The sequence below is a fragment of the Xyrauchen texanus genome, chromosome 37, assembly GCF_025860055.1.
Source record: "Xyrauchen texanus isolate HMW12.3.18 chromosome 37, RBS_HiC_50CHRs, whole genome shotgun sequence".
In the NCBI taxonomy this organism is placed as follows: domain Eukaryota; kingdom Metazoa; phylum Chordata; class Actinopteri; order Cypriniformes; family Catostomidae; genus Xyrauchen; species Xyrauchen texanus.
Window position 1 is genome coordinate 36,787,683 of NC_068312.1, and position 27,004 is coordinate 36,814,686.

Sequence of the window (27,004 nt, forward strand, 5' to 3'; positions counted from 1 at the left end):
CCACGAGGAGGTTACCCCATGTGACTCTACCCTCCCTAGCAACCGGGTAAATTTGGTTGCTTCGGAGACCTGGCTGGTGTCACTCAGCACTTGCGACTCCAGGGATGGTAGTCAGCATCTTTTAGCTACCCAGGCCCCTGACAAATTATGCTTGTTGAATGGAGAACTGTTTGGGGTTCGGGTGGGTCCATATGGGTTTAGTTTGTGTTGACTGGCCAACCATAACTCAGCTGGAGAGTGAACACACACACACACACACACACACACGTAAGAGTGAAATGTTCGATTGATAAGGAGTGTATGGTTGAGGCGAGACGATAAGAAATAAAAAGGACAAATAGAGTCGGGAGAGAGAGGACAGCGGTCTCACGTTGGACTGTCCTATCAGCCATCGCAGGAAGTCTGATGTCACTTTATTTACACTTTCATTGAGTGTGTAATGGAAGCTTCTGCTGGAGAGATAGTGTCAGACCAGAGGACTCTAAAGGTCTTCTTGATCACTTGTGCTTATATTGGTTGCATTTTTGCACCCTTGAAGGGCACTATGTGAAGGGGACATTACATGTAGGGTATGTGAGCCAAGGGACCCTTTCACAAATGACCCTTAAATCACTGTACAAGGCCGAAATGTATCAAAGATGGTTGTTTTTAGAAAGCTTTTAATTTTTTTTTTTTTTTTGCAGTGTATAAATGAAGTCAGCATATTAATTGTGCTGCTGTGTGATTGAGGTAATGTTCTGATTCAAAATAATGTATTTTGACAGCCCTGCACCCGTCTCGCTTTATAGTCTCATTGGGTTTTGAATCCCAGACCTATTCCTCTCTTATCAAGATGCACAATAGCAGGAGTCTGTGTATGCAGTTGGCCATTTTTATATACAGTATATATATATATATATATAGCATGAATAGAATAATTTATTTACAACATTTTGACTACATGGCACACTCTAGAAAGCAAGAAGTGAGGCTTTTGCACAAGACAAGCACATGAGCCTTCGTAAATAATCTACATCACATTTAGGGAATATAAATAAATCACAGGATCAGTCAGTTCTCACTGGATGGTGCAGACAACTTTAAACGGCCTCCTTGCACTACAAATATGGTGGAATTCGAGCTCAAAGTAGATTTTATTTGTAACTTGTACAGCATTTAGATGTGAATGCTTTTAGGAATAGATAGACATATCCATTCATATATATATATAAAAATGATGTGAGAGCAAAAACACAAATGGCTCCAGGCAGAGCTGGACAGGGAAGAGAAATCGGCTCATTTTAGCATATCGCGGTCCATTTCGCAGCCGACCCACCGGCCCGCTTGGATCTTCTGATGGCCAGTCCGCCCCTGATCGGCCCCAAAGTGCATCGGCCCACCGGGAAAATGCCCCGTTATGCAATATTAACAGTCCAGCCACATTTATTCTTGCATTTCAGTTTTATAGCATAACTGCCCTAAATACTTTTATTTTAATTTGTATTACTTCATTGTATCATTTTATTTTATTTGCTTTCCTCTTTCATAGTTTAACTTTCCTAAATAATTTATTTTAATTTTATTTGTGTTCTTGTTTCATAGCATTACTGCTCTAAATAGTTTTGTTTCATATTATTTTATTTAACATTTTTTGTTCCTGTTTGATAGTGTAACTGCCCTAAATATTAATTTAGTTTTATTTAACTTTATTTTTTTATTTTGTTTTTGTTCCTGTTTTACAGTTTAACTGCCCTACTTTTTATTTTGTTTTGTTTTTTATTTTATTTTGCTTCAGTTTAAATTTAAACTATGTCTATCAATAAAAGGGAATGGCAAAAATATCTGGCTCATTTTTTATTCACAGTTATTTGACACATTTTTTGCCTTCTTGATTCATCAAAAATGGTAGCTAAAACTCATGTGAGCATGTGAAATGCAATTAGTTTTGGCTGCACCAGTTTGCACAAGGACAAGTTCAGATTAGCATGGTACGGTGGGCAAGAGCGACTAAACACAGCCCAAGGTTCCTCTTCAAAACTCCCCACCAATGCCTCAAAGCCACGGCCTTGTGTGATGCATGCATGACCTAGAGCTTGACCTCTCTACTCGCTGTCCTGACAGGGAGAGCAACGTTTTCAGCTGAGTCGGCCCCTGATGGATCCCACCATCTGTGAGGGTGAGCCCGTTGTCTACGGCAACCTATTAATCTGTTTCTTCCTCTGGCTTTGAGCAAGGTCACTCCCTCCGCTCCGCTCAGGAGAATGATCCTGGAACGATAAAGGATAGTAAACTGGCTCAGATTTCTGTAATGATATGCATCCTAAAAAACATGAACATACAGTACACGTGGACTATTGTGTCCATGGTCAGAGATATTTTACACTCTGAGTGTGTTCATATGCACAACAAAGCATTGAGTGCACTTAATTGCACACCAATACCCAGGGCCGCCGCTGCCCAAATTGATGCCCCACTCAGAGGTCCAGGTGGACGGGGGGGTTCGTGTGATATGAGCCCAAAGTGATCATCTGTGTTCCGCAACTGCTTTCGGGTTCTTGAATAGCATATAACGTGTGAGTAATGGCAGTTGGTGGACTTTCTGATGCCACCCTAGGGAGTTGGTAGTCTGCTTATTGGGAGCGGCGGTACTGCTAATACCAGAAAATCAGCTTATTAAAAAATAAATCTGACAACGCAAGAAAACAGCGTCTACATGAGATTTGAAATCATTTGATTATTTTCTGCTTTTGTCAAACTGTCAAGCACAGGGTCGTTTCAGACCATTCTGGCGCCCTAGGTGAGATCCCTAATGCTAGCCTCCGTTGGGGGTTGTGGCGGCCTCCTCTTTGGCGGCAATCATAATCCGTCCGCCTTTAGCATAAATATAAACATTTTTATGCGTGTTTTGGAGATTTTATTTGCACCTTGGTGTTTCCATCCAACGTTTTTTATTTTATTGTTGGTTTTTTTATGCAATATCCCAATATCCAATGTTTGCATTAAATACATTGATAGATGCCCAGCTAGTGATAGATCAGCTTGTTATAAATAAAAAAAAAATGGTTTTAAAGGTACAGCTCACCCATAAATATAAATGGTCATCTACTCTCGTGTCATTTCAAACCCAGACTTCATGGAACAAAACAGGTATTTTTGAACACTATTCGGGCTTTTACATATAATAAAAGTGAATGGGGACTGAGTCTATCAAGCTAAATGACTTCAGATAAACATAATAGTCCCAAACGCAACTCTGTCTGCATTTAGCATTGGTAGGCATCCTTTAAGCCTTCTGAGACCACTGTTTTAATGCGCTGCTTGTAAAGTATTGATAAAGTTATCTAAAACACGCTGCTCATCTGTTTATCTACAAAGACTCAATTCTGTTTGTTCACTGCAGGAGGAGGCGAACCGAAAATGCTGATGCTTCCTTTACGTTGACATGCTAATCTCTCTGTGTGTGTCTCTCTCTGTGTCTGTGTGGCTGATGTCGACAGAAATCCACCTGCATGATGGCTCCCCATTTCCACTCACTTATGTTTTGCTCTGTTTTTCCTGTTTCGTCAGCAATTCCTTTATCCCTGATTGTTCAGCTGAGTATAATTACAAAAAACAGCTGTAACAGGTGTACGAGACATTAAAGTAAGTGTGTGTGTTTGTGTGAGACAGTATAGAGAGACTGTGTGGTCACCACACTTTGGGACAAATTCGCTCAACTGCCGCTCAACCTGTGTCGTCTTCACTAACCACCCACAAACCAACTTTACCAGGCGATCCTGTAAATGTCACTGTCATTCTTTTCAGTTTAAAAACACCTATTGGCCTATTATAGAAGGTACCTTATTTTTCGAAAGTCAGCGCTAATGTTATTAGTAATGCAAATATTATTTAAAGGAATACTCTCGGTTCAATGCAAGTTACTCAATCGAAAGCATTTATAGCGTAATGTTGATCGCCACATGATTTGAATGTGTTAAAATCAAGGTTTACCAGTGTTGTCATGGCAACAAAGTTGCAATATTTAATATAAATTTAAACATTTAAGTTTACTGAGCTATTTTATGACACTAAAATCATGTTAAAATGCATTTTGTTTGCGTCTTGTGGCTATTCTTTTGAAACAGTGAGTATTTAAAGTTTATAAATTGGCCCCATTGACTTCCATTGTACGTGCCTTACTTTTCAACCCAATGAGTCGTAATTATTTTTTATGTTAATCAATATGCCACAAATTCTGTCAATTGTGCCTAGGTTGTATTGAACCCACAATATTACTTTAAAGGGAAAGTTCACCCCAATATTCTCTTATTATTTACTCACCCTCATGCCATCCCAGATGTGTATGACTTTCTTTCTTCTGCAGAACACAAATGAAGATTTTCAGAAGAATATTTGGGCTCTGTTGGTCCATACAATGCAAGTGAATGGTGACCAGAACTTTGAAGCTCCAAAAAGCACATAATGGCAGCATGAAAGTCATTCCAGTAGGTGGGGATATGCATGTTGAATATGAATCGTCAAAAACAAAAGAAGAATGTGAAAGTGAAAGTAGAGATTTATAGTTAAAAATGACTTAAATATTGATCTGTTTCTCACCCACACCTATTGTATCACTTCTGAAGATGTGGATTAAACCACTGGAGTCCTATGGATTATTTCTGTGCTGCATTTATGTGCTTTTTAGAGCTTCAACATTTTGGTACCCATTCACTTGCATTGCATGGAGATATTCTTCTAAAAATCTTAATTTGTGTTCTGCTGAAGAATGAAAGTCATACACATCTGGAATAGCATGAGGGTGAATAAATGATGAGAGAGTTCTCATTTTTGGGTGTACTGTCCCTTTAAGAGGGAAGTTTATTAAAAAAAAAATTATCATTTCAGTTGCAATATATCAAATGATTATTAAATGATGTAGAAGAGTGTGTATAACTGGACAGATATCTATTTCGCATGCATAGATGACATTTCATTTTTGGGTGAATTATCCTTTTAACATACACAGACAGCTCAATATACCAAAATCACACTGCGTTGTTTTGTTAGTAACAAAGTTAAACATGTTTTGTGTGTGCGCGCCCATTTCCACAAAAGGCAACTTTCTGTGATCTCGCAGTTCTTGCATTTTGCTCCGTGCGGCTCTTAATGAAAAGCCAGATTTCTGAAACGATATGACTCCGAATGCTTCGCAGGTAGATCTTCCGGGACGGTCCCGGCGCACCTGATGTTGTTAACAGACCATCTGCTTCTCGCTCTCAATCCTTATCCCTTCCCGTTTCTACCAGTCCTGCAATCACTGCAAATAAATCCATCCGAGCCTTTCCAGTAAGTAACATACCTCACGGTTATGTTTATTTAGCACCGTCATATTCATGCCCTGGGTCATATGGATGCTTTCCATCCCTGCCTCCACTTACTAGAGAAAACCTTGGAGAAGACAAAGTTAGCCCCTCCAGAGGAGCGTTTTTTCCTGTACTATGAGAGAACAAGACAGCCTGTCACTCAAAGGTGTCTTTCAGTAGCTCTCTCACCTGGAGAGGGCTCTTGCCAGGGGCGTAGCTGTAAGACAGGCACTGCAGGGGCTCGGTCTACCTCTGCCGGTGTTTTTGTACTCTTAATCCCCCCGTGCCCTGCTCTTCTCCTCTCGTTCGCCAGCTCTCCCTCCGTCAAGACCCCTGAGGCTGTGTCTTACTCTTTTCATGTCAGTCAAGAGCTTTGGATCCTCAGAAAATGGGAAGTGTAGGCCGAGAAGAGATGTAGAGCTCAGTTTAAAAGAATGGGACTTTAGCCGGATTCTTAAAAGTGCTTTTGTCATGAAAGTGACAGTGTAGATGTGCTCACTAGTGTTACAGTGCTGGCTAGTGGTGACCAGAGGTACTACTACAGAGGGACAGACCTAAAAATGAAAGTTCTGATGTCATTTACTTACCCTCAAGAGTTACAAACGTGTGAAAAAAAGTGCAGCTTTGCAACATCTCCTTTTACCTTTCTTGGAAGAAAGTCAAGGGTTCAGAATGACATGAGGGTGACATGAATTGTCATTTTTAGATGAGCTATTGCTTTAACCACCATAAAGAAGGTAATTTGGAGATATGTGTAGAAAGGGTTGTAGCTGTTCGAATGCTGTTTTCACACCCTCGTAGATCCATAAGCTGCTTTATGTCACTGTTTGCTTGAAGAGTAACACTCTAGTTAATTGTTTCCTTCAGTTTGATGTAGAAACTCACCTTCCGGCCTGCCGTAATTTACAACATACTTGGATGTATCTTTTCATCTGCACAAAAACATCTTCCTTATTCTCGTTGTTTAGGGTTGCGAGTTCCTCTGGGAACATACATGTTCAATGTCACATGTTTAATTAGTAGTTTAGACTGTGGGCGTCTTATAGTTTTCCAGGGTGCATTTCGTCATTTTTCGGGGTGTGTGTGTTTGTGTGTGTTAGAGGGAGATCTCTTGTGAGCCAGTGGAGATTATGTACTGATGATTTGTAAGAGCAGTAATAAACAGAAGGCCCAGGAGATGTTGAGATGTTTAATAATGCATTATGTTCATAAAAGTGCTGCCCACTCAATGAGTCCCAGTAGAGATGAAGCCCACAGGGAGAATAAAGAGTGTGTGTGAATATGAGGTTCATGTATCTCAGAGCACCTTAGAGAGAGTAAGTCTGTTGAAATGTTCTGCAAAGACATTGAAAGCTTGAGTTTGATCATTAAGAAAAGTAATAGCACACCTCTCATCCGCAAGCCACATGATTTGAGATATCGTATCGGTTGTAAAAGATTCATGATTTTGATGCTTGCCTGAGCAAACCCTACTATGACGAGATACAGTGGCTCCAAGTAAATATCTGGATGTATTTGACAGCAAAATAACAAAGCGAATAGGGCTGGGTATCGATACAGATTTCACAATTCGTCTCGGTTACAATTCACAAGCTCTCGATTTGATTTGATGTCAATTATTAAGTGTGTATTTCAGTTATAATGTCGATTTTGCTTACATGTGAAAGCAATCGTACGATTCTCAATATGGATTTCGAAACCACCACGAAATACTAACCACTGTTGCATGTAATCCGATTACACTGTAATTAGTTACTGTAATTGAATTACTTTATTATACAAAAAGTACTGTAATGCATAACTTTTGCATAAATTCATAAAATTGCATAAATTCAATTCAAAGCTAATTACTCGGTATGTGCGTAATTAAAAACATTTTGTTTGCGTGTAATGCGTTCCAAAGCATGAATTATGTTCATATGCACGTCTGTTTGTGTTTCTGTGACAGCTGCAGGGCTGGACTGGTAATCTGGCATACCGGGCATTTTCCCGGTGGGCCGACGCACTTTGGGGCCAATCAGGGGCGGGCTGGCCATCGCGAGAACCGAGCGAGCCGGGTCACGGCCCGAATTTATTTAATAGCCGCTGTGTTATGCAGAACAGAAAACGGCACCGCGATACACGACTTTGGGCCAGTTGCTATGTAAAATCCCGGGCTGATCATCTTCTGCTTCAGCTTCTCTCATATTCTCCATGAACGGTGCCACTCCCATGATCTTCCTGGTGTCCTCATTCATAACGTGGTCCAGTCGGGTCAGTCCCAGTTTCCACCTTAGCATGCGTATTTCTATCGTGTGGAGGGCCTGTTCGTGCATGGTGGTCGCAGGTCAGCATTCTGCTCCATTATCTGACTGTGCGGACGACTGTCTTGTAGACCTTTGTCTTGAGCTGCGTGGGCACGCATCGGTCGCATAGGATGGCAATGACCTGGCACCACTGCATCCAGGCGGCATTAACTCTTGCTCTTGGGTACTTGAACTGTTCCACTTTCTTCAGGTCTTTCCCGTTGATGGTGACTGTGCCTGCGGTTTGGGGGCCACCTTCCATGTACTCCGTCTTGTCGAGGTTGAGTTACAGCCCACTTTTGCCGAGGTGGTCATTCAACTGTTTCACTGGGGCTTTGAGTTCCTGGCAGGACTCTTTGGCTCACGGTGGCTCAGTGGTTAGCACTATCGCCTCTCAGCAAGAAGGTCCTGGGTTCGAGTCCCGGCTCAACAAGGGCCTTTCTGTTTCGAGTTTGCATGCTCTCCCCGTATTTGCGTGGTGTGGAGTGGAGGGGGGCCGGGCCGGAATGTCGCGCGAGGGATAAGGGCGGCCGGTGACGACGGTTCGAGAGAGAGAGAATTACGGGCATGTCCGTCATGTGTGTGTTTATGTTTGTGTGTTTTGGTTTAAGTTTTCATTAAATTATTATTTATATTGACAAGCCGGTTCTCGCCTCCTCCTTGCCCCTTACACGTGGGTTTCCTCCGGGTGCTCCTGTTTCCCCCAAAAGTCCAAAAACATGCAGGTTAAGTGAATTGGATACTCGAAATTGTCCCGTATGTGTGAGTGAGAGTCCCCCAGCCACTGGGGGTTGTGTTAACGACATACTAGACAGCGGAAGGTCTATCAGGCCGTATTTGCACTTCAATTCCAATATTTGGATAAAAAATCTACTTTTTTGTCCCGCTTTTTTGCGTTCACTTTACTTTAATACCTCACCAACAAAATTCTGAAGCATATTTTACCGTTTATCTGCTGTTTTTTTGTTTCTTTTTGTGAAATGTATTGCTTGAAAAACGCATGCCTTTGCTCTCTTTAAAATAATTGCATCTTGCTTTGATCATTTGTTATCTAATGCACTGACATTCAGATTTTAAGTGTTTTTTAAGTGTCAAAACACTTCTGGGGTCTTAAGCAGCATTTTATACTATGTATCATAACTCCAAACCTTGACTTTTGTTCATACATACAATATACCAAAGTGAGCTCAGACAGTTGCACGTCACATTACCAGCGTGTCGTGAAATCGTCCTGGTGGCCTTCAGGTAATCTTCCACAGTTCAATAGAAACGTTTGTCCTCTCTCACCACACCGTCGGCTTCCCACTTGTTTGTATCCTTCATCTTTTATTGAGATGACTCATTTCCAGTGAAGCTTCACGCCGCTGCACCTCTGCGCTGCTTTCAAGCGCACTTCACATCTGATTCTTATTGATGTTTGTCCGACTGTGTCCTTCACAACGCCACTAAAACAAAACCGCTTTGAGGAAAGTTTGTCTTTCAGCTCACGCATTTGTGGAAAAAGACGCAGCTCTCTCTACCTCGTTCTCTGTATTGCCTTCTTCATCAAGGCTTTTATGAAAGCATTTATTATAAGTATTGAGTGTCGAGGGCACAGGCAGAGAAATGTTGAAATATGAATAGATAAAATGAACAGAATTTCAGTTTGAATTATATAATTCATGGAACATTTATTGTAAGAACAAGTCACATTTTTTCATGCTTTTGCCGAATTTTTCATGGAAGGTCTTCCCTTACAAAAAAGTTCTGTGGTGGTATCAGATGATATTTTGATTTAGTAATAAATTATTACCATATTCACATACCATGATACAAGTTACTTCAAGGAATACCATGGATGGTACCTTTATACATGCCTTAAAGTCTATGTTGCCATACACCTTGAGTGTGTAAATTATTTATTTAACCATGTTTGGGGCGGCTGTGGCTCAGTTGCTAGAGCGGGTTGGCCACTAATCACAAGGTTGGTGGTTCGAACCCCAGCCCACACGACTCCACATGCCGAAGTGTCTTTGGGCAAGACACTGAACCCCAAGTTGCTCCCAATGGCAGGCTAGCACCTTACATAGCAGCTCTGCCGCCATTAGAGTATGAATGTATGGGTGAATGAGATGCAGTGTAAAAGTGCTTTGAATACCGTTAAGGCTTAAAAAGGTGCTATATAAGTGCAGACCATTTAATATTAGAAATATTTTCATTTTTATATAAAAAGGCATATTTTGTTCTACTCTAATGGTGCGTTCACATACAACGCAAAGAAAATGTTCGCCTTGCATCGCTCACGCGAGTTTGACCGCTGGAACAGCTTGCGTTTGCACGAGTAACGTGAACCTGCGAGTATTCCCGCTTCTCTTCTGGAAAAGGACAGGAGGAGGGCTTCTACGACTTGGTTCATAGTAAAGTTCAACCAATAGCTGGTATCAAGTAAACGTGCATATTTTCAGAACTTACCAGGTAGTCCAACTTCCTCACTCACTTTCCTCTAAGCGATGTCTTTTTTCTTCCGGATTCTGTACATGTATGACGTTGTGTCATACAGCTCCGGGTGCCCACACACCACTACAACAATTTTACCATACATTTTTCCAGATTTCTTCTGCTACTACGCCAGTACGTCAGTGACATCCGGATCATCTCAATGCTGATAGGCTTTCACGACAACGTGCCATGCGTATTTTTCGCTCATGTTGAAAAATGTCAGCTCGCGTGAATACGCGAATGATGTGATTTTGCGTGTTCGAGTCGCACTATTCGCTGCATTCACACCGCCCGGCGCAAATTCGCATCTATCCGCATCTTTGCATTGACTTTGTATGTAATCGCGCCGTGCGAAACGCTCGCTTCGTGTTGCATGTGAACGCACCTTAAGAAAACATATCTAACTAAAGTTATGATATTTGTCAAAACAAAATATTTTTGAAACTTGAAAAATATGTTTTAAAACATTTTTGAAGTCAGTGATTAAGTTCACATGTATTCAAGGTACAAACCATTTTAATAACTTTTACCATATGGTTACACCACATGACATTTATTAAAGTCATTAAATAATATTTATAAGAATGTGCTATAAGTGTGTTTAAAAAAATAACACAAAACCAACATTTATAGCACATTATCAAATATGTCAAGTGGTGCAACTCAAAGGTATTTTTATTGTTTTTCTTTAATCATTTATTTTAAAACATATTTTTAAAGATGTTTTTCTAGGTAAAAAATATTTTTTAATTTTTTTTATCTTTTAATTTTGTTATATTTTTTTAAATATACAGTATTTATAAAAAATGTTGACACAAATATAACATTTCTACGAACTTGACACGTGTTTTAAACTTGATTTCTCAAACATTTATTAAAAGATGTCTTTCTATGTATTATTGATTTGTTAAAATTGCTACAGATTATCCACAGCAGTTGAATATTTAAAAAAATCATTATCTTTTAATTTTTTTATATTTTTTATATATATTGAAATTATTTTATGGACACAAATTTAACATTTTATGAACTTGACACGAGTTTTAAACTAGATTTCTGAAAGATTTATATTTTTTTTATCACATCGGACAACCTTATTTGTAAACATGTTAATACATTTACAACTTTTGGTCCTTTTTTAGTGTTTATTTTTCTACATTTATTATTGATTTGTGAAAAATCGCTACAGTTTATCCACAGCAGTTGAGAAGTCTGCTCACAAAGATGTGTTTGGACTCTGAACACCCACTTGATACAGTAGAAGTAGCTGCGGTAGTTTTTGAGTGTGTATTTGAGTGGTACGAGGGGAAAAAAGACCCTTGAAGCGCAGCCTTGTAAATTAATTTGTTCATGTTGTATGATGGGTGCACAGCTGGTCTCATTAGCATGCACACAACAAATAATTATAGTGAAGCTTTTTTGCAGTCTGCGCTAGGTTAATGGGCTTGCTGGGTTAATTATGTCAGAGCATAATTACAGAGGGCCCGGAGAGACGCGTGCCGCTCCCCGCTGCGCCCGCGCCGGCTAATGACGGTGTAGCGCTGACAGGGCCAAGACAGACCACCCTTACACACCTGCTCGTGTTGGCATGCCGTGCCACCCTGAGCACTCAGGGATGGTACTGTAGCTCAGACGCAGTACAACTTAAAGGAAAATATGTCATTATTTACTCACCCTCATGTTGTCACAAACCAGTATGGCTTACTTTGTTCTGTAGAACACAAAAGAGGAAATTGTGAGGAATTGTAATGATGAAAACTGCTGTTTTCCACGCAGTTAATCCCCGTTCACATTTTCAGCGATTTTGTCGCTAGATGTCGCTAGATGCTACTGTTCCTATATCATTCTTATTTGACAAGGAATCATTTGTTTTGCCTCTAATAATGAACATTCTGCATGGGGAGAGTGCATCAAGTTGAACTTTTCTTAACTTTGTCGCATCTCTTGACACTCCAACATCCTGTTGCCAACGGTCACTGTCACACGTGTCGCCGGAATTCGCCAGCTCTCATTGAAAATTAATGGTCTCCTATCGCATCCAGCGACAAAATCGCTGACAATGAGAACGGCGCTTTAGTCCTCGAAAGCTTTCAGGACACTTAAGCATTATAAAAGTGTCATTAAAATAGTCCATTTGACTTGTGTACTATATTTCAAGTCTTCTGAAGTCATACGATAGCATTGTTTGATGAACAGACCAAAATTAAGGTCGTTATTCACTGATAATCTTTACCTCTATTGAGCGGTTAAACACCGCTGAGAATAACTTAACAGCCAAATCACTTCAAGCTGTGAATTAATTATTCAATGGTTCTGTAAACTGGATCAGTTAATTCATTAAAAATATCTGACTCAAAATAATGAAGCTAAGGTGAATTTCAAGCATTTTGGCTATCGTATGGCTTCAGAAGACTTGGAATATAGCACACAAATCAAGAGTTCAACAGCCGATTATTTTTCGTTTATTATTACTCACCCACTGCTATGTTATGATATTGAAACACTTGATACATAATATTGAAAAACAATACATTTTAATGCTTGTATTATAGACCCGCCTACTGTACATTTCTGCACAGCTTCTGTGGTAACTCACCTGAAAGAGTGTTGGACTGTGGACTCGGAGGTCCATGGTTTGAGCCCAGCCATGCATGCGAGTTGACATGTGATATGAGAGTGTCATAGGAGTGACACGAAATGACGTGGTACATGTTTCAGAAAATGTGTTTTTCATTTTGCATTTCGTTTTTGGACACTATCAGTTATGTTTCGGTGTTAGAATGTCTGTTTTGTTTACCTCTCATATGCTTTTAGAACACTGTTGGTTGGGATTAGGTTAAAGTTTTAGTATAGAGAGGTGCGTTATACTCATCCAAACTGGCATTAATATTTCACTCGCTTTTAGCTGGACATTTCACTAGGAAACTGCAGCGAAACGTTTAATAATGCATGTAATTTCAGTTCGCAGAAATGTTGCCACAGTCACGTAACATTCATGAGAACAGGTGACTTTTATGATGCTTATGTCCTTTTTTTTTTTTAAACTAGAAAGGCTTAGTCCCCTTTCATTGTAATTGTGTGGAAAAGAGCAACCAGTCCAATTCTTAAAAATGTCTTTTTTGAGTTGCACGGTAGAAAGAAAGTTATACATTTAAATTTTTTTGGCAAATTATCCCTCCTTTTCTGCATCCTTAGCCAAGAGGAGAGAAATCGATAGCATTTTTGTTGGATAGAGTTGGGATATGTTGCATCATACACGGGGAGTTTAGGGCGTAATTTTATAAGGTACAGGGGAGACAAACCTTCATGAAATGTGTCTTAATTAGAGTCGAAGGCAGAAAAGATGAATAGCAGTTATTCAGTGGAGCACAGCTTCATATACTTTAGGTTCAAAACATGGTTGTTTCAACTGTTAAGGAGGTCTAGACTTTAAAATCGTCCATTGCACCAATGAGACACAAACTTCACATCAGCACTTTGCTAATTCTTAACTTTTACATCATCTTATTGAGAATCTGAACAAATGAAATGACACAATTACATCATAGTAACTCACAACATCCTTAAAACAAAGGCAAAATGGTAATACTGAATATAAAGGCTATATACAGTATGTAACTGTATATTAAGACTAGTATGGGCAACAGAATGCTATGTCCAAAACACTCGGGATGAAGCATACAGTATGCATTTAATTAAGCAAATGGCTTCCTGTTTTCATTTCGGAATGATACAGTTAGTTATTTTGCCCTATAAATGGAATTTAGTGTAAAAATTCCTCAACCTGGTTTGGCAGCTTTTGAGAGTGGTGGTGGTGTAGTGGTCTAAGCACATAACTGGTAATCTGGTAATCAGAAGGACACTGGTTTGAACCCCACAGTCACCACCATTGTGTCCTTGAGCAAGGCACTTAACTCCAGGTTGCTCCGGGGATTGTCCCTGTAATAAGGGCTTTATAAGTCGCTTTGGATAAAAGCATCTGCCAAATGCATAAATGTAAAATGTAGTACGGCTAGTATGGCATGTCTGTATTCTGAACACCAAAAGCTAAAACGGCTACAGTGAAACATATTCCAATGTTTTAGTTATGTTGAAATTGATCTTTTTTCATACTTGATTGTTTACTTATTCTTGGTTGAGAGTTATAACTGCCTATAAGGGCAATTTGTTGTTATTAGTTAACATGACCTTAAGGCATACGTCCAATCATGCGTAATGAAGTTCGGGGACAAATTTAAAAATGTCAGAGTATGTACACGGACTGTGAAAGGACAGATTCATTAAAGATAATCACTGGTCTGTGATGTTCAAACCCAGCGTAGAACTGCAGGCATGGAGGGACTTTCTCCTTGCCATTAGTGCTTAATTTAATCAGGGGATGATTTGATTTTGATTTGATAGAATACGCTTGACACTCTCTAATAACCTCTGTTATCAACGTGAATAAACATTACAGAACAAAGCAAACACAACAGTTTCGTTGTAACGCACCAACGCCATTTAAACTAATTCATACGAACAGCTAACAGATTATCCAGACAATGCATGTTGTCTTTACTTGGGTGTCTGGAAGAGAAGAGACTGTTCATGTATGTTTTAATGTCGGTTTTAGGCAAGTCAGTGAAGTTAACTTAGTTAGTAAGCTCCTAAATGTCTTAAAGGAGACCTATTATGCCCATTTTTACAAGATGTAATATAAGTCTCAGGTGTCCCCAGAATGTGTCTGTGAAGTTTCAGCTCAAAATACCCCACGGATCATTTATTATATCATGTTGTAAATGCCTCTTTTAAGGTGGAATCAGCTAACAAGCACATTCAGAAAGGCGATTTGCAAACATTCACACAACATAAATTGTGATACTTACATGATATAAAGCTGGAACACGAACAGTTGGTGCTGATCCATGCTTGAGAATCACATTTTTTGTATGCTTTATATTGACACTCATTCACAAAGCAGTTCGGTGTAAAATGATTTGCACAAACATACACACATTTTTGTATGTTTTGGGGCACATTTCCTTCAAAAACAAAACTTGTCCACTGCGTCTTCAGTGGCTCTGATGCCGGGAGTACATGAAGACTCTTATGTTCACATTTACAGCCAACAACAGAACACGTATGATGCTTACGAAGCTGAGACATTATTCTTCTCACTGTATCTACTCCAGCGAGGAAAAAATGCCAGACTGTGTGTAGATCACTCGGGGGAGGAGCTATGATAATAGGGTGGAGTCTGTCTCCAGTCGTGGGCATGGCCTGCACTATCGTGACATCACTTTAGAGCAGAAACAAAAAACATTCATTTCGACACAGATTTTGATTAATAGAAATATAAGAAAGAGGAGTGGGTGACTTTTAACATTGTAGGGTGGTTGTGTACACACTCTGCCGACTCAAACACCATGTAAAAGTGAATTTTGCATAATAGGTCCCCTTTAACATAGACTCTAGCACCGCCCCGCCACTGTTGCCATTGGCTATAATCAGCTGTGCCATTATTTTTGCCATTTACTTTTGATACTTAATACTTTGGCTTAACTATTTTTCTCATGAGCTACTTGAACTTTTTAAATTGAGTCAATTTCCATAGATGTATATTTACTTTAAGTATGACGATTGGGTACTTCTTACAACAATGGTTGTCACTTGTCTTGTGACCGATCATGTTGTGCCCAGTTTGGCATTTAGTTTTGGGTAAACTACCCAAATATACGAGGATCGAATCATCAACCTTCCTTGTCACCAGCTCCAAGATATGTGATGTGTGTGTGTGTGTGTGTGTGTGTGTGTGTGTGCGTGTATAACTAGCCTTGGGGATAATCTGTTGCCGTGGAGTACTAATATTACCTACATGTGCAGTCAGATTAGAAAAAGAGACAGAGTTAAGAAACATGTCCCTTACAATAAAGTACTGTGGTGGTACTATGGTACAGTGATGGAATCAGATGGCAATATATGGTACTGGATGATTACCCTATTCAAATACCATGGTATTACTTGGAACTTCAACATATTTCAAAGCATACCATGGTTTCACCATAGTACATATCCAAAGAAAAACATTGTATTGCCAGTGTACCATGTACAAAAAACAGAGTATTACCAGGGACACAAATGATACGTTTTGGTACCTCACTATTATTGGTTTCTTACCCAGGGAATTAACCAAAAGCTTTATGCAATATGTCTGTGGTTTGATCAGTTCTCTATTTTAGTTTTACTCAAATGCATCCAGACAGATGATTCAGATGCACAAATACACACTTTAATATCCCTGCGCTCCCAACAGCGATGTGCGTCTATATCATGGCTTCCCTAATGTGATTTCTGCCGTCTCACAAATGTGCATCTAGTTTCAGAGCTTGACTGTGAGCATCTGATGGAGAAGAATCGCTGGTTGCGTTTGAGAATAAAGCCTGAAGGGTTTGATCATTACAACTTAAAAGGTGGCGATAAAGGAGTTTATGTGCAGAAGCGCTCTGATTTAAGCTGTCGTCTTTGTGTTAAAGGAGTTATACTACTCTTAAAAAGTGATGTCCCAAGTGACTGACGCAACATCCACTGCGCTTTTGTAACAAAGCAACACACGTGCATGCATGCTCAGAATGTATACCGCTGTTTTAAAGTCTCTCAGAAGGTTTTAAACCATTTATTTTTTTTAAATATTCTCTTTTTCTCTCCGTTCTCACATTCTCGGCCACCTAAACTTAAAATCAAACCGGATATATGCCACGTCCAAGCATTTCCAGGGATGTTTGTGGCTGTTAGTGTGTGTTAGAAGGCTGTGAATTAGAGCAGAATTGTCTCCGATTTAGCGTCGGTGAGTAGTGAGAGTTCAGAGAACGATTCAGGACCCCCATTGCGCCCAGAGAGCGCCGGTTGAAAGCCGTCAGAGGTCGGAGTTGGATAGGAAGCGATTTCCCTCTTCTTTTGGAGTTTTGAAAGACTTCAGTGTGCATTTGCTCACGTGTATCACCCCTTCCTGTGTCCCATGAGCTTCCCCTCGCTCTGTGCCACCAGTCGGGGAGTCACCTCCTTTTCCAGGTACACAACTGGAGCACTGCACTCTCTGAGAGACGCAGAGCTGAACTTTTTCGGTGGAAGAAAGCAAAGACGAGAAGATTAAAAACACCCCTGTGATGTGGAGAGCCGAGGTGCCTCCTGAGGATTCCTGGCATAATAATTTAAATGATCAAATGATTCAGCGGAGACTTGTTAGCAGAGAAACAGCCTCCTAGTTGGCCCCATGGGCCTCTCGCTGAGACACATGCATTGCAAAACAGCTCCTCTGTTGTGTTAAAGAATCTCACCTTTTTTATATATATATGTACTATTCCTTTTTGTGGTGACTTTTTATCCTTTTCTGCTTTGTTGGATTTGTCTAGAGAAGTATTTGGGAGCAAGTTAAGCAGTGGTCATAGTTAACCAGTAGTCACTTTTTATTATTATTATTATTATAAGTAAGCCATTTGTAGGTTGACTTCCTAAAGAATGTAAACATCGTGGCTCTGTTGCACTTTCAAAGCATTGCTCAATTTATATGAGCGTACAACATGTCAGCTTCTGACTCGACCAATGGTGTGAGTTTGAGGCGGGACTATCAGTTTGTCTGGCGAATGAGAGACGGCCAGAATGATTGAGAAACCTGTTTGACTTTAACTTTCCATGGCTTTCCACATGTCCATCATGTGTGTGTTTGTCTTTTGTTTAAGTTTAACATTAACCTATTATTTATATTATCAAGCCGGTTCTCGCCTCCTCTTTTCCATCGAACTACGTTACACTGGTGCCGAAACCCAGGAAGGAGGAGGGATACGCCGTAGTAGAGTTCTTGCCACTACCATCCACCCCAACGGCGCAGCAGAGGCCATCTGCCGGGGGACGAGGAGCCCGGCCGCCTGGAAGCGGAGAAACGGCCGCCGACCACGAGGGGAGAAGGGGCTCGCTGCCGACCGCCTGGAGCGGGAGAACCCTTCTGTTCCCCGAGAACGCGGCAGGGCGTTCCGTCCGCCAGGGGCTGGAGGACTGCCTCCGATCCACCCGGAGAGGCGCTGCTGTCGTCCGTTAGGGGGTGGAGGCCATGATTCTACACACGTGGTCCCTCATCAGGCTAATTAAGCCTCAGAGAGGGATAAAGGCCGATTGCGGGTGGTGGTGCGGGAGAGAGAGATCATTTACGGACATGTCCGTCATGTGTGTGTGTTTGTCTTTTGTTTAAGTTATTCATTAAACTATTATTTATATCGTCAAGCCGGTTCTCGCCTCCTCCTTTCCATTGAACTACATTACAATAATAAAATATATTATTACACGGCTCTCTGGAATAACCTATTCTGGTTGGTCAATGGCGCCATCTAGTGGTCTGATATTTCTGAGTAACAACTGCACATCCACATATCAGACCACTCATTCGGGTATTGCGAGCCATCTTTACTACTTCTCGGATCAATGTGCAGTCTCTACAAGTAAGCTTATAAAATCGTTTCAACTCAAATCAATGTGTTATATGCATTTGTTTATTTATTTGGTTAGTAGCCTTGTAATTTCTGGAATAATGTATAGTCAGCAGGTTGTTATCGCAAAAGAAATTCCTTCAGCCTGATACAAGATTGATAATATAATATAATAGAATAATTGAATATAATATAATTATAGAATCATCTGTAAACAAGGACTGAAAAGTGTACAGTATTTGAGATTTGTCACAACACGTCTCTTTTGTGTGTGTACAGATCCAACTCCGCTGCTAGAGGCCACACACTCTCTGGGTGAGAGACTGGCAGAACTTCAGCGTTCGGCTCCAGATGGTGAAGCTCTGATCACAGATATCTCGACCCATTGGAGGAGACACCTAGAGTGCCTTGTCAAAGCAGGTCAGAGCTTGTCACATGCTCAATATACATGCTTGCACATACATTATACACCGATCAGCCACAACATTAAAACCACCTGTCTAATATTGTGTAGGTCCCCCTCGTGCCGTCAAAAGAGCGCCAAATAGCATTCTGAGATGATATTCTTCTCACTACAATTGTACAGAGTGGTTATCTGAGTTACTGTAGACTTTATCAGATCGAACCAGTCTGGCCATTATCTGTTGACCTCTCTCATCAACAAGGCGTTTCCATCCACAGAACTGCTGCTTTTATCCTTTAAGTAAAGAGAAAGGTTTTTATTTAGGATGTCCTGATACCCGATACTCATGCTTGTAAAACCATCTGTCGTACAAATGTCATTCCGAAAACATTTAGCACACACATTTAAATCACTTTATGTCCTAGTTCAATGAGATAAAAACAGTGTGTAGTTTGCATGTGCTGCGCACTTCAAATGTGAGTGCTTGTGAATGTGTTGTGCTGACGCTGGAGCTCAGAGCTCTTGGTCTCATACACAAAAAACACCATCATGTGCATCGCATACACTGTTTGTAGCAGATGACAGTGAGCAGAGTGCTAATTCATTTTGTAGCATGATGCACATACAGACTGCATATATATTTAATTCAATAGCAGCCTTATAATGCAAGTATAATAATCACTTTCGGTCACATAGCGAATTGCTTTTCTGGAAGTGAGAAACTACCATCAAAACTTAATATAAACACTTGCTGTGGATTTCAAAAGAAATAAAAGAATATCGCAGTGTACCAGAAAGGAAGTACCGGTACTCGTACTCGATCTTGAAAAAGTTGTTATCGGGACATCCCTAGTTTTTATGCATGTACTGCATGTATCAGTGGCAGACCGATATATTCGTTTTACAGATTAATCGGTGTCTATAGTTGTTTTTTGGCTCTAAAATATATGCCAATAGTTGCAGATTGTTTTCTTTATTATTATTATGCCTCATCAATAAACCTCATGTGGTCAAATATATAAACAAAACTCTTAATCTGGTGAGTATATAGGCTATAAAAAGCTTAATTTGTTAAATATTTGCATATACAGCATTGAAATGATGCCAAGTTTATCACTTTTTTATAGTTAAAAGTGGTGCGTTATGCACTAAATCTGAATTTTTATGGTTATTATTCGGATTTTCATTTTGGACTCTTGCAGCCTCTATTTCTGTGCCCGTCTAAGCCCGAAAGACTTAGACATATTTAATCTTCCATAAATCGATTTTAACAAAATATCTGCTGATTCGTCAGTTATTGACCTTAGTTATCGCTGTCTGCAAAATTCACTATCGGTCGACATCTAGTAAGTTTTCACTTTAGATACGTTTTGGGGCTATTTTTCGTACATATAATAATTTCATGTATGTACAGTTTAAGGTTAAGTCCAGTAGCTGGTCACCATTTCTCAAGTTTTTCACCTTTTGTAATCACCTCTCAACCTTTTCAACGTCTTATCTGAAACACAAACACTTTGATTACGTTTTTCGATCAACTCTTGATATAAAATTACATTAAATTGGGCTGTTAATAATGTATCTGTTATATAATTCCATTTCATGCACAGAACACGCAGAGGAGGAGTCTGTAACCATAGAAACAGCGGAGGCGTCGGCACAGCGGCCCCATATGATGACACCAAACAGCACACAGGACGTCCAGGATGGAGATTCTCCACTCCAAAACCATCAGAACCAGGAGGAAGAGTATGTGACCCACAGAATGATGAAAACCTACTGAGTTTACTGTATGAAAAAAATATATATATAATTTACACTTCAGCTACACTCAGAATGGAATGCTTACTGCATACTACACAGTATACACTATAATGCCTAAATAGTATGTTAAACCGTGCGGGATGAGATGGTAATTGTTTCAGTCTGCTACATTGTAACATCACCTCATTACATTGCATGAATGAACGTAGCAAATAATGATAATTCAAGAAACATTTATTGTCTCATTGTTTCCGGGTTCATTTGTGTGCTGTGGTTGCATTCTGCATATATATATATATATACAACAAATGTTGTAGGTCGTATGGGTATTCCATGCATACAAAAATGTGTATGCTGCACAAAGTTAAATGTATATACTGCATACTCCAAAAATAGTATGAGTAGAATGGAAGTGTGCTATTCCGTACATATGCAAACATCATTTTTTAGGGACTGCAACCTATTCATGCAGTATGAAGTTTGTCAGCATTAAAATAGACAATTAAATTATTTTCACTGAAATCTTAATTTCTCAGCGGTGTCTCGTTCACTTTCTGGTCTGATCTCGACACTGTCTCCGTGTTTCCGCAGGGAGGAACATGAATCAGATCGGATTAAAGCACTTCAGTCATGTAAGTCTCATTTCAGACAGAGAGGTCATCTGAGGCTTCTGTGAGGTCAAAGGTCAATAATGATTTTTTCTGTCTACACAGCACTGAACTCTGTCCGATCAGAGCTGCGGGAAATGAGGTGTAAATACGACAAGGAAATGGCTGAAAAGTAAGAAACTTTATTCACTCAAGACGTGTGAAGCTACTTCAATGTCTAGTCTGTCGTGCTGTAAGCTACTCAACTTAATGTAGTAAAACTACACTCAATCTATACTTTTGAAGTAGTTGTTAAGCTCCTATAAACTACAGTATTAACAAAAGTATATAGTGATAATATAACTTCAAGATTATATTTATTTGTTCCAATCAAATCAGTGTTTAAGTGACACAAAAAACTTTTAGGATCTCTCAAACATACCAAGTGCTGAACAACATCATTTAACTAAATATTTCACCACAAATAAGTAGACACTGGGACTTCCAATCATTAATTTGATCAGTGAATCATTTATGCATATAAACCTTCTGAACAAACGATTCACCAGAAAAACATGAGGGTGAGTAAATGATGACTGAATGTTCATTTTTGGATGAAATGTATCTTTAATTCTCCAATCGGAATATTTGTCTGGCACAAAAACATTTGTGATCTCAAATCTTTAAACTTGAGGATCAGTTTACACTTACTACAACTACTAAACCTATAAAACACTTTAAATGGTGGAGTCAAAAATAACGTGATTCACTGCAGCAATAAGAAGATACAAGGACTTCCAATCAGTGAATGGTTTATTTGATCAATTAATCATTTATTTGATTAATGAATTGCATATTTGATCATTGAATCATTTGATCAGTGAATTGTTTATGTAATAAATGTATCGTTTATGTATATATCAGTACATTGTTTATTAAATCAGTGAATCACTTATTTGATCATTGAGCCATTTGAATATTGAATCAATTATTTAATTAATTAATCGTTTATTTGACCAGTGATTCGCTTATTTGATCAGTGTATTGCTTGTTTGGTTAGTGAATCATGTAGTTGGTCTGTAAATCTCTTATTTGATAATAGAAACATTTGGTTGGTGAATTGTTTATTTGATCAGTGAATCATTTATTAAATTAGTGAATCTTGTATCTGATCAATTAATCATTTATTTGAATAATGAATCGTTTATCTGATCAGTGAATAATTATTTGATCAGTGCATCGCTCATTTGATCAGTTAATTGTTTATTTGATCAGTAAATCATTTGATCAGAGAATAATTTGTTTATATTGTATATATGACTAATTAATCATTTATTTGATCTGTGAATCATTTATTTGATCAGTGAATTTTTTATTTTATTAGTGAATGATTTATATAATCAGAGAATCGTTTATTTGATCAGTGAATCATTTAAATGATTATTGAATTGTGTATTTGATCAGTTAATATTTTTTTAAATTAATTAATCATTTATTTGATCAGTGTATACCTTATTTGATTAGTGAATCATTTATTTGATTAGTGAATAATTTATTTGATCAAAGAATGTTTATATGACTAATGAATCATTTATTTGATTAGTGAATAATTTATTTGATCAGTGTATAACTTATTTGATCAGAGAATCATTATTTGATCAGTGAATGTTTATATGACTAATGAATCATTTATTTGATCAGTGTATAACTTATTTGATCAGTGAATCATTTATTTGATCAGTGAATCATTTATTTGATTAGTGAATAATTTATTTGATTAGTGAATGTTTATATGACTAATGAATCATTTATTTGATCAGTGAATCATTATTTGATTAGTGAAAATGTATATGACTAATGAATCATTTATTTGATCAGTGTATAACTTATTTGATCAGTGAATCATTTATTTGATCAGTGAATCATTTATTTGATTAGTGAATAATTTATTTGATCAGTGAATGTTTATATGACTAATGAATCATTTATTTGATCAGAGAATAATTATTTGATTAGTGAAAATATATATGACTAATGAATCATTTATTTGATCTGTGAATCATTTATTTGATCAGTGAATTTTTTATTTTATTAGTGAATGATTTATATAATCAGAGAATTGTTTATTTGATCAGTGAATCATTTATTTGATTAATGAATCATTTATATGATCAGTGTATAACTTATTTGATCTGTGAATCTTTTATTTGATTAGAGAATCGTTTATTTGATTAGTGAATGATTTTATCTGTGGATAATTTATTTACATGAAACCTCTAAACGAACCAATTCACTGGAATGATTCAGACCTCTCAATGCTACAGTTAAGGAGAGCAATTTCTGTTCGGTTAAATTTTATGAATTTCCACAATCTGTAGCTGCAATCACATTTTCTGCTCTCCTGATGAGGCAATCGCATTAGCGATGTTAACTTACACATATGTCACACTGAGAAACTAAAGCACTGTACGGCTCACGAACACGTTCAATGGTCCTCTCCTCTGAAAACTCGAGCTTTCTGTGATTGTGCTCTTAAAGCAAATCTTGAGTAATTGAGAAGCCATCTTTGTTTAGCGCAGCCTCAGAGACGCGCGTGTTTAATCAATCTTTCACTTCTCTTTATTATGCACCTCTCCACCTTTTGAAAATCAACTCCCTGATGGCTGAGAGGAAACTGTTGAACTTCAAACAAACCTTATGAATAATCTCCCCGAGATGCTATTCAAATGAGAGCGCTCTGATTGTGCGCGAGTGTGTGTGGGCATGTTGGGATATGATGATGCCGAGGAGAGCGCTAGATAAGAGATGACTCACTCGACTCTAATGACAGTAAACCTTGCTTTATACTGACTTCAGTGACTCCCTCAAGAACTTTTGAACTTGTTCATTTATTTATTTCTTCGATTGGTGGTTTATGGCATTTCTCTGGAGACTGTGTTGTACAAAAATGTGACTACAGTATAGAGATCCCTTTTAGGCAGATGCTATTTGCGCTCCAATGAAGTTAGGAACATACTTTTATTGCATTCAGGTGTTTTCAGTTTTTTTATTTGTCACTGTGGTGTAAATAACAATGACTGAACCTTGTAAACAGTTTTTGCCCCCCACTTATAACAGTATTAGCTAGCTAGCTAGCTTTGTAGCTGACTTTGCTAACAACTATGCTAGCTAATGTTAGCTAACTTATGGTTAGCTATCTAATTAACATCACCAAAAAAATCCTTGAAACGTTACTAAACCAATATTAGTTATAGACCGATATATCAGCCATGATATTTGACCAGTTGTTGAGATTATTGGCATCAGCTGATAACTGTGCCTACTTGGCTAATTTACTCTCACTACGTTTACATGAACACCACAATGCCATTTGTTGTGAGAAAGCTGCTTAAGGCTCGAAATCGGAGTATGCATTTACATGAGCTGGGTTAGATTCTTTCTCTTCGTGCCCTTATACATGTGGCTCGTTTAGTAAGCAGCTTTCTCCACAGCAACATAATTTCCCCGTGACGCTTGTGTATGTAACAAGCATGACATTCGAGGAAGACTTTGCTATTTTATTCTCTGTTGTTTCACTTTATTTCCAGATATTCCAGAGTTGTTGCTGTGTTTGTTTCTTTAAGTTTCTATCATGACCTGCAGCAGAATTGCGCTGCAATAGTGGGGTTTTCCTCTTACGTAAAACCCACCAATTCCCCCAATGTACAAGCCCATATACGCAAATATGAGGAACAGTTCATATTTTAAATTGGTGTGCATAATTGGGTGTAGTTTAAAGTGTATGTCCTTTTCCCACAGTACTCCCAAAAATGTTGAATTAATTCCACTGTGTTGACTTGTAGTTGGGCTAAAATCCTAAATATATGTGTAACACCGTTCAAATGGGCAAGGAGTAGGCGGAACGGGCTGAACATTCAAAGTAATATTTAATGAATCAAAAAGACACAAAACACACACACGGCAGCTGCATGTGGCTCTCTCTCTCTCTCGAACTGCCGCATCCGGCTTGGCCTTATCCCTCTCCTCAGCTGATTAGCTCGATTGTTGGCTAGCCGTGCCCACTCATGGCCCGGCCCTGCCCTCCTCCTCGTCACACTCCTCCCACCTTTGCCTCAGGGAGGGGAACCCCTGGCATGACGTACACTCCCTCCCCCTCCGTTCCGAGGGGGGGGGGGTTTTGCCCTTCTGGCTGCACCTGCCTGCTGGCTTTCCCTACCTTTTGAGACATGGGAGGGAGACAAGGGGAGGAAAAAGAGGAGAGGGAAAGTGCAAGGCGGAGCAACAGTGAAAGAAAAAAAATAGCTTGCCGGTTCCCAGACACGCCATCGCCTGGTCCTCGATCACTGCTCTACTCTCTGGCGGATGACAGCCACTCCTCCCTGAACGGAATGGAGCGAGTCCTCCGACCCCTGGCAGATGGAACGCCCCTCCGCATTCTGGCGGCCGGTAGCGAGCCCCTCCGCCCCTGGCAGTGGCTCCACCTCTCCAGGCGGCTGGCAGCAAGCTACTCCTCCCCTCATGGATGGCGGCCGTTCCTCCACATATAGGCAGCCGGCAGCGGTGACTCCATCCCCTGATGAACGGCCGTGGTTGCTCCTTTGGGCATACGGCAGCGGCGAGGACTCCACGACAGCGCATCCCTCCTCATTCCCGGGTTTTTGGCACCAATGTAAGACGTTTAAAATTGGCAAGGATGAGGCGGGAACCGGCTGAACGGTCAAAATAATGTTTAATGAAATCTTAAAAAGACATAAACAGACACAAGCATGGCAGCTGCGTGTGGCGCTCTCTCTCCCAAACTGCCACATCCGGCTTTATTTATACTCCTCCTCGTCACAATATGTGATTTATACTAACAAGAACTAGCAAGAAATTGGTTAGTCATAATTTATTTTAATTGTTTAAATATGTACATGCTTAAACGTTCTGTCTCGGGCTGTCGTTCAGTCTCGAATGCGCTCACGCTGGGTCTTCCTTGCGCGGTTCTGCATTTGACTCTGGTTCAGATGACAGTAAGTTAGCTTTTTTGTGTGATGCAAAGAGATTTGGCAGCTAGCCCATATCTCTCCCACACCTGGCTCACCGCTTGTGTACAGTAAATCCGCTCCTGTGTTTATAATGCCCAGTGCATGCGTCGCGTGTAATAAATAAGCGTGCACTGCTCCACACAATCAGTTTCCTTGTGAGGATATGCAGTTGATTCAAGCGAATACCTCCTTAAAGTGTATATATGCTGATGTTAGCCACAGAAAGTGGGGGGAAACATTAGTGAAGATTCAGGTTTAACAGTCAACTATTCATCACAGAAATGAACTCGTTAAATTTCCCATCCCTATTATATACAGTATATAAATCTGTGTGCAGCTATGTTTGAGCTTGAAATGTTTTTCTGATGTTTACCGTGTCATTTGTGTATTCCAGAGTGGAGGAGATGGGCGTGTTAATGGTGAATCTGGAGAAGGCCAACCAGGTGAGTTGGGTGCCCTCCTCTCATCCTGATTGAGATGCTGCGACGTCAACATAATCACCTTCATAATCAAGCGTTGAGTTTAATTAGACACCCCTGCAGCCCCTCTTCCTCCTCGCCCTCACTTGCAAGGGTCCGTGATTACCCGCCACTCTTTCCCACGGTGGTGCGCGCGTAGCGAGGCGCGGCTGCTGAGAGCCACGTGCGATGCGGAGTGAACGAGGAGGGCTGTTAGTTCCCTCATTG

General features: G+C 39.6%; 1 protein-coding gene across 1 annotated transcript in view; it reads left to right on the forward strand.

Annotated features, from left to right (window-relative positions):
• LOC127630598 (homeobox protein cut-like 2) overlaps positions 1-27,004 on the forward strand; it is a 131,499-nt gene that overhangs the window by 78,884 nt on the left and 25,611 nt on the right. Inside the window, exons 6-12 of the mRNA XM_052108213.1 lie at positions 7,498-7,574; positions 7,818-7,983; positions 18,820-18,960; positions 20,551-20,689; positions 21,296-21,336; positions 21,418-21,484; positions 26,713-26,761. Coding sequence (XP_051964173.1) covers positions 7,498-7,574; positions 7,818-7,983; positions 18,820-18,960; positions 20,551-20,689; positions 21,296-21,336; positions 21,418-21,484; positions 26,713-26,761 — 680 coding nt within the window. The remainder of the gene's footprint in view (positions 1-7,497; positions 7,575-7,817; positions 7,984-18,819; positions 18,961-20,550; positions 20,690-21,295; positions 21,337-21,417; positions 21,485-26,712; positions 26,762-27,004) is intronic.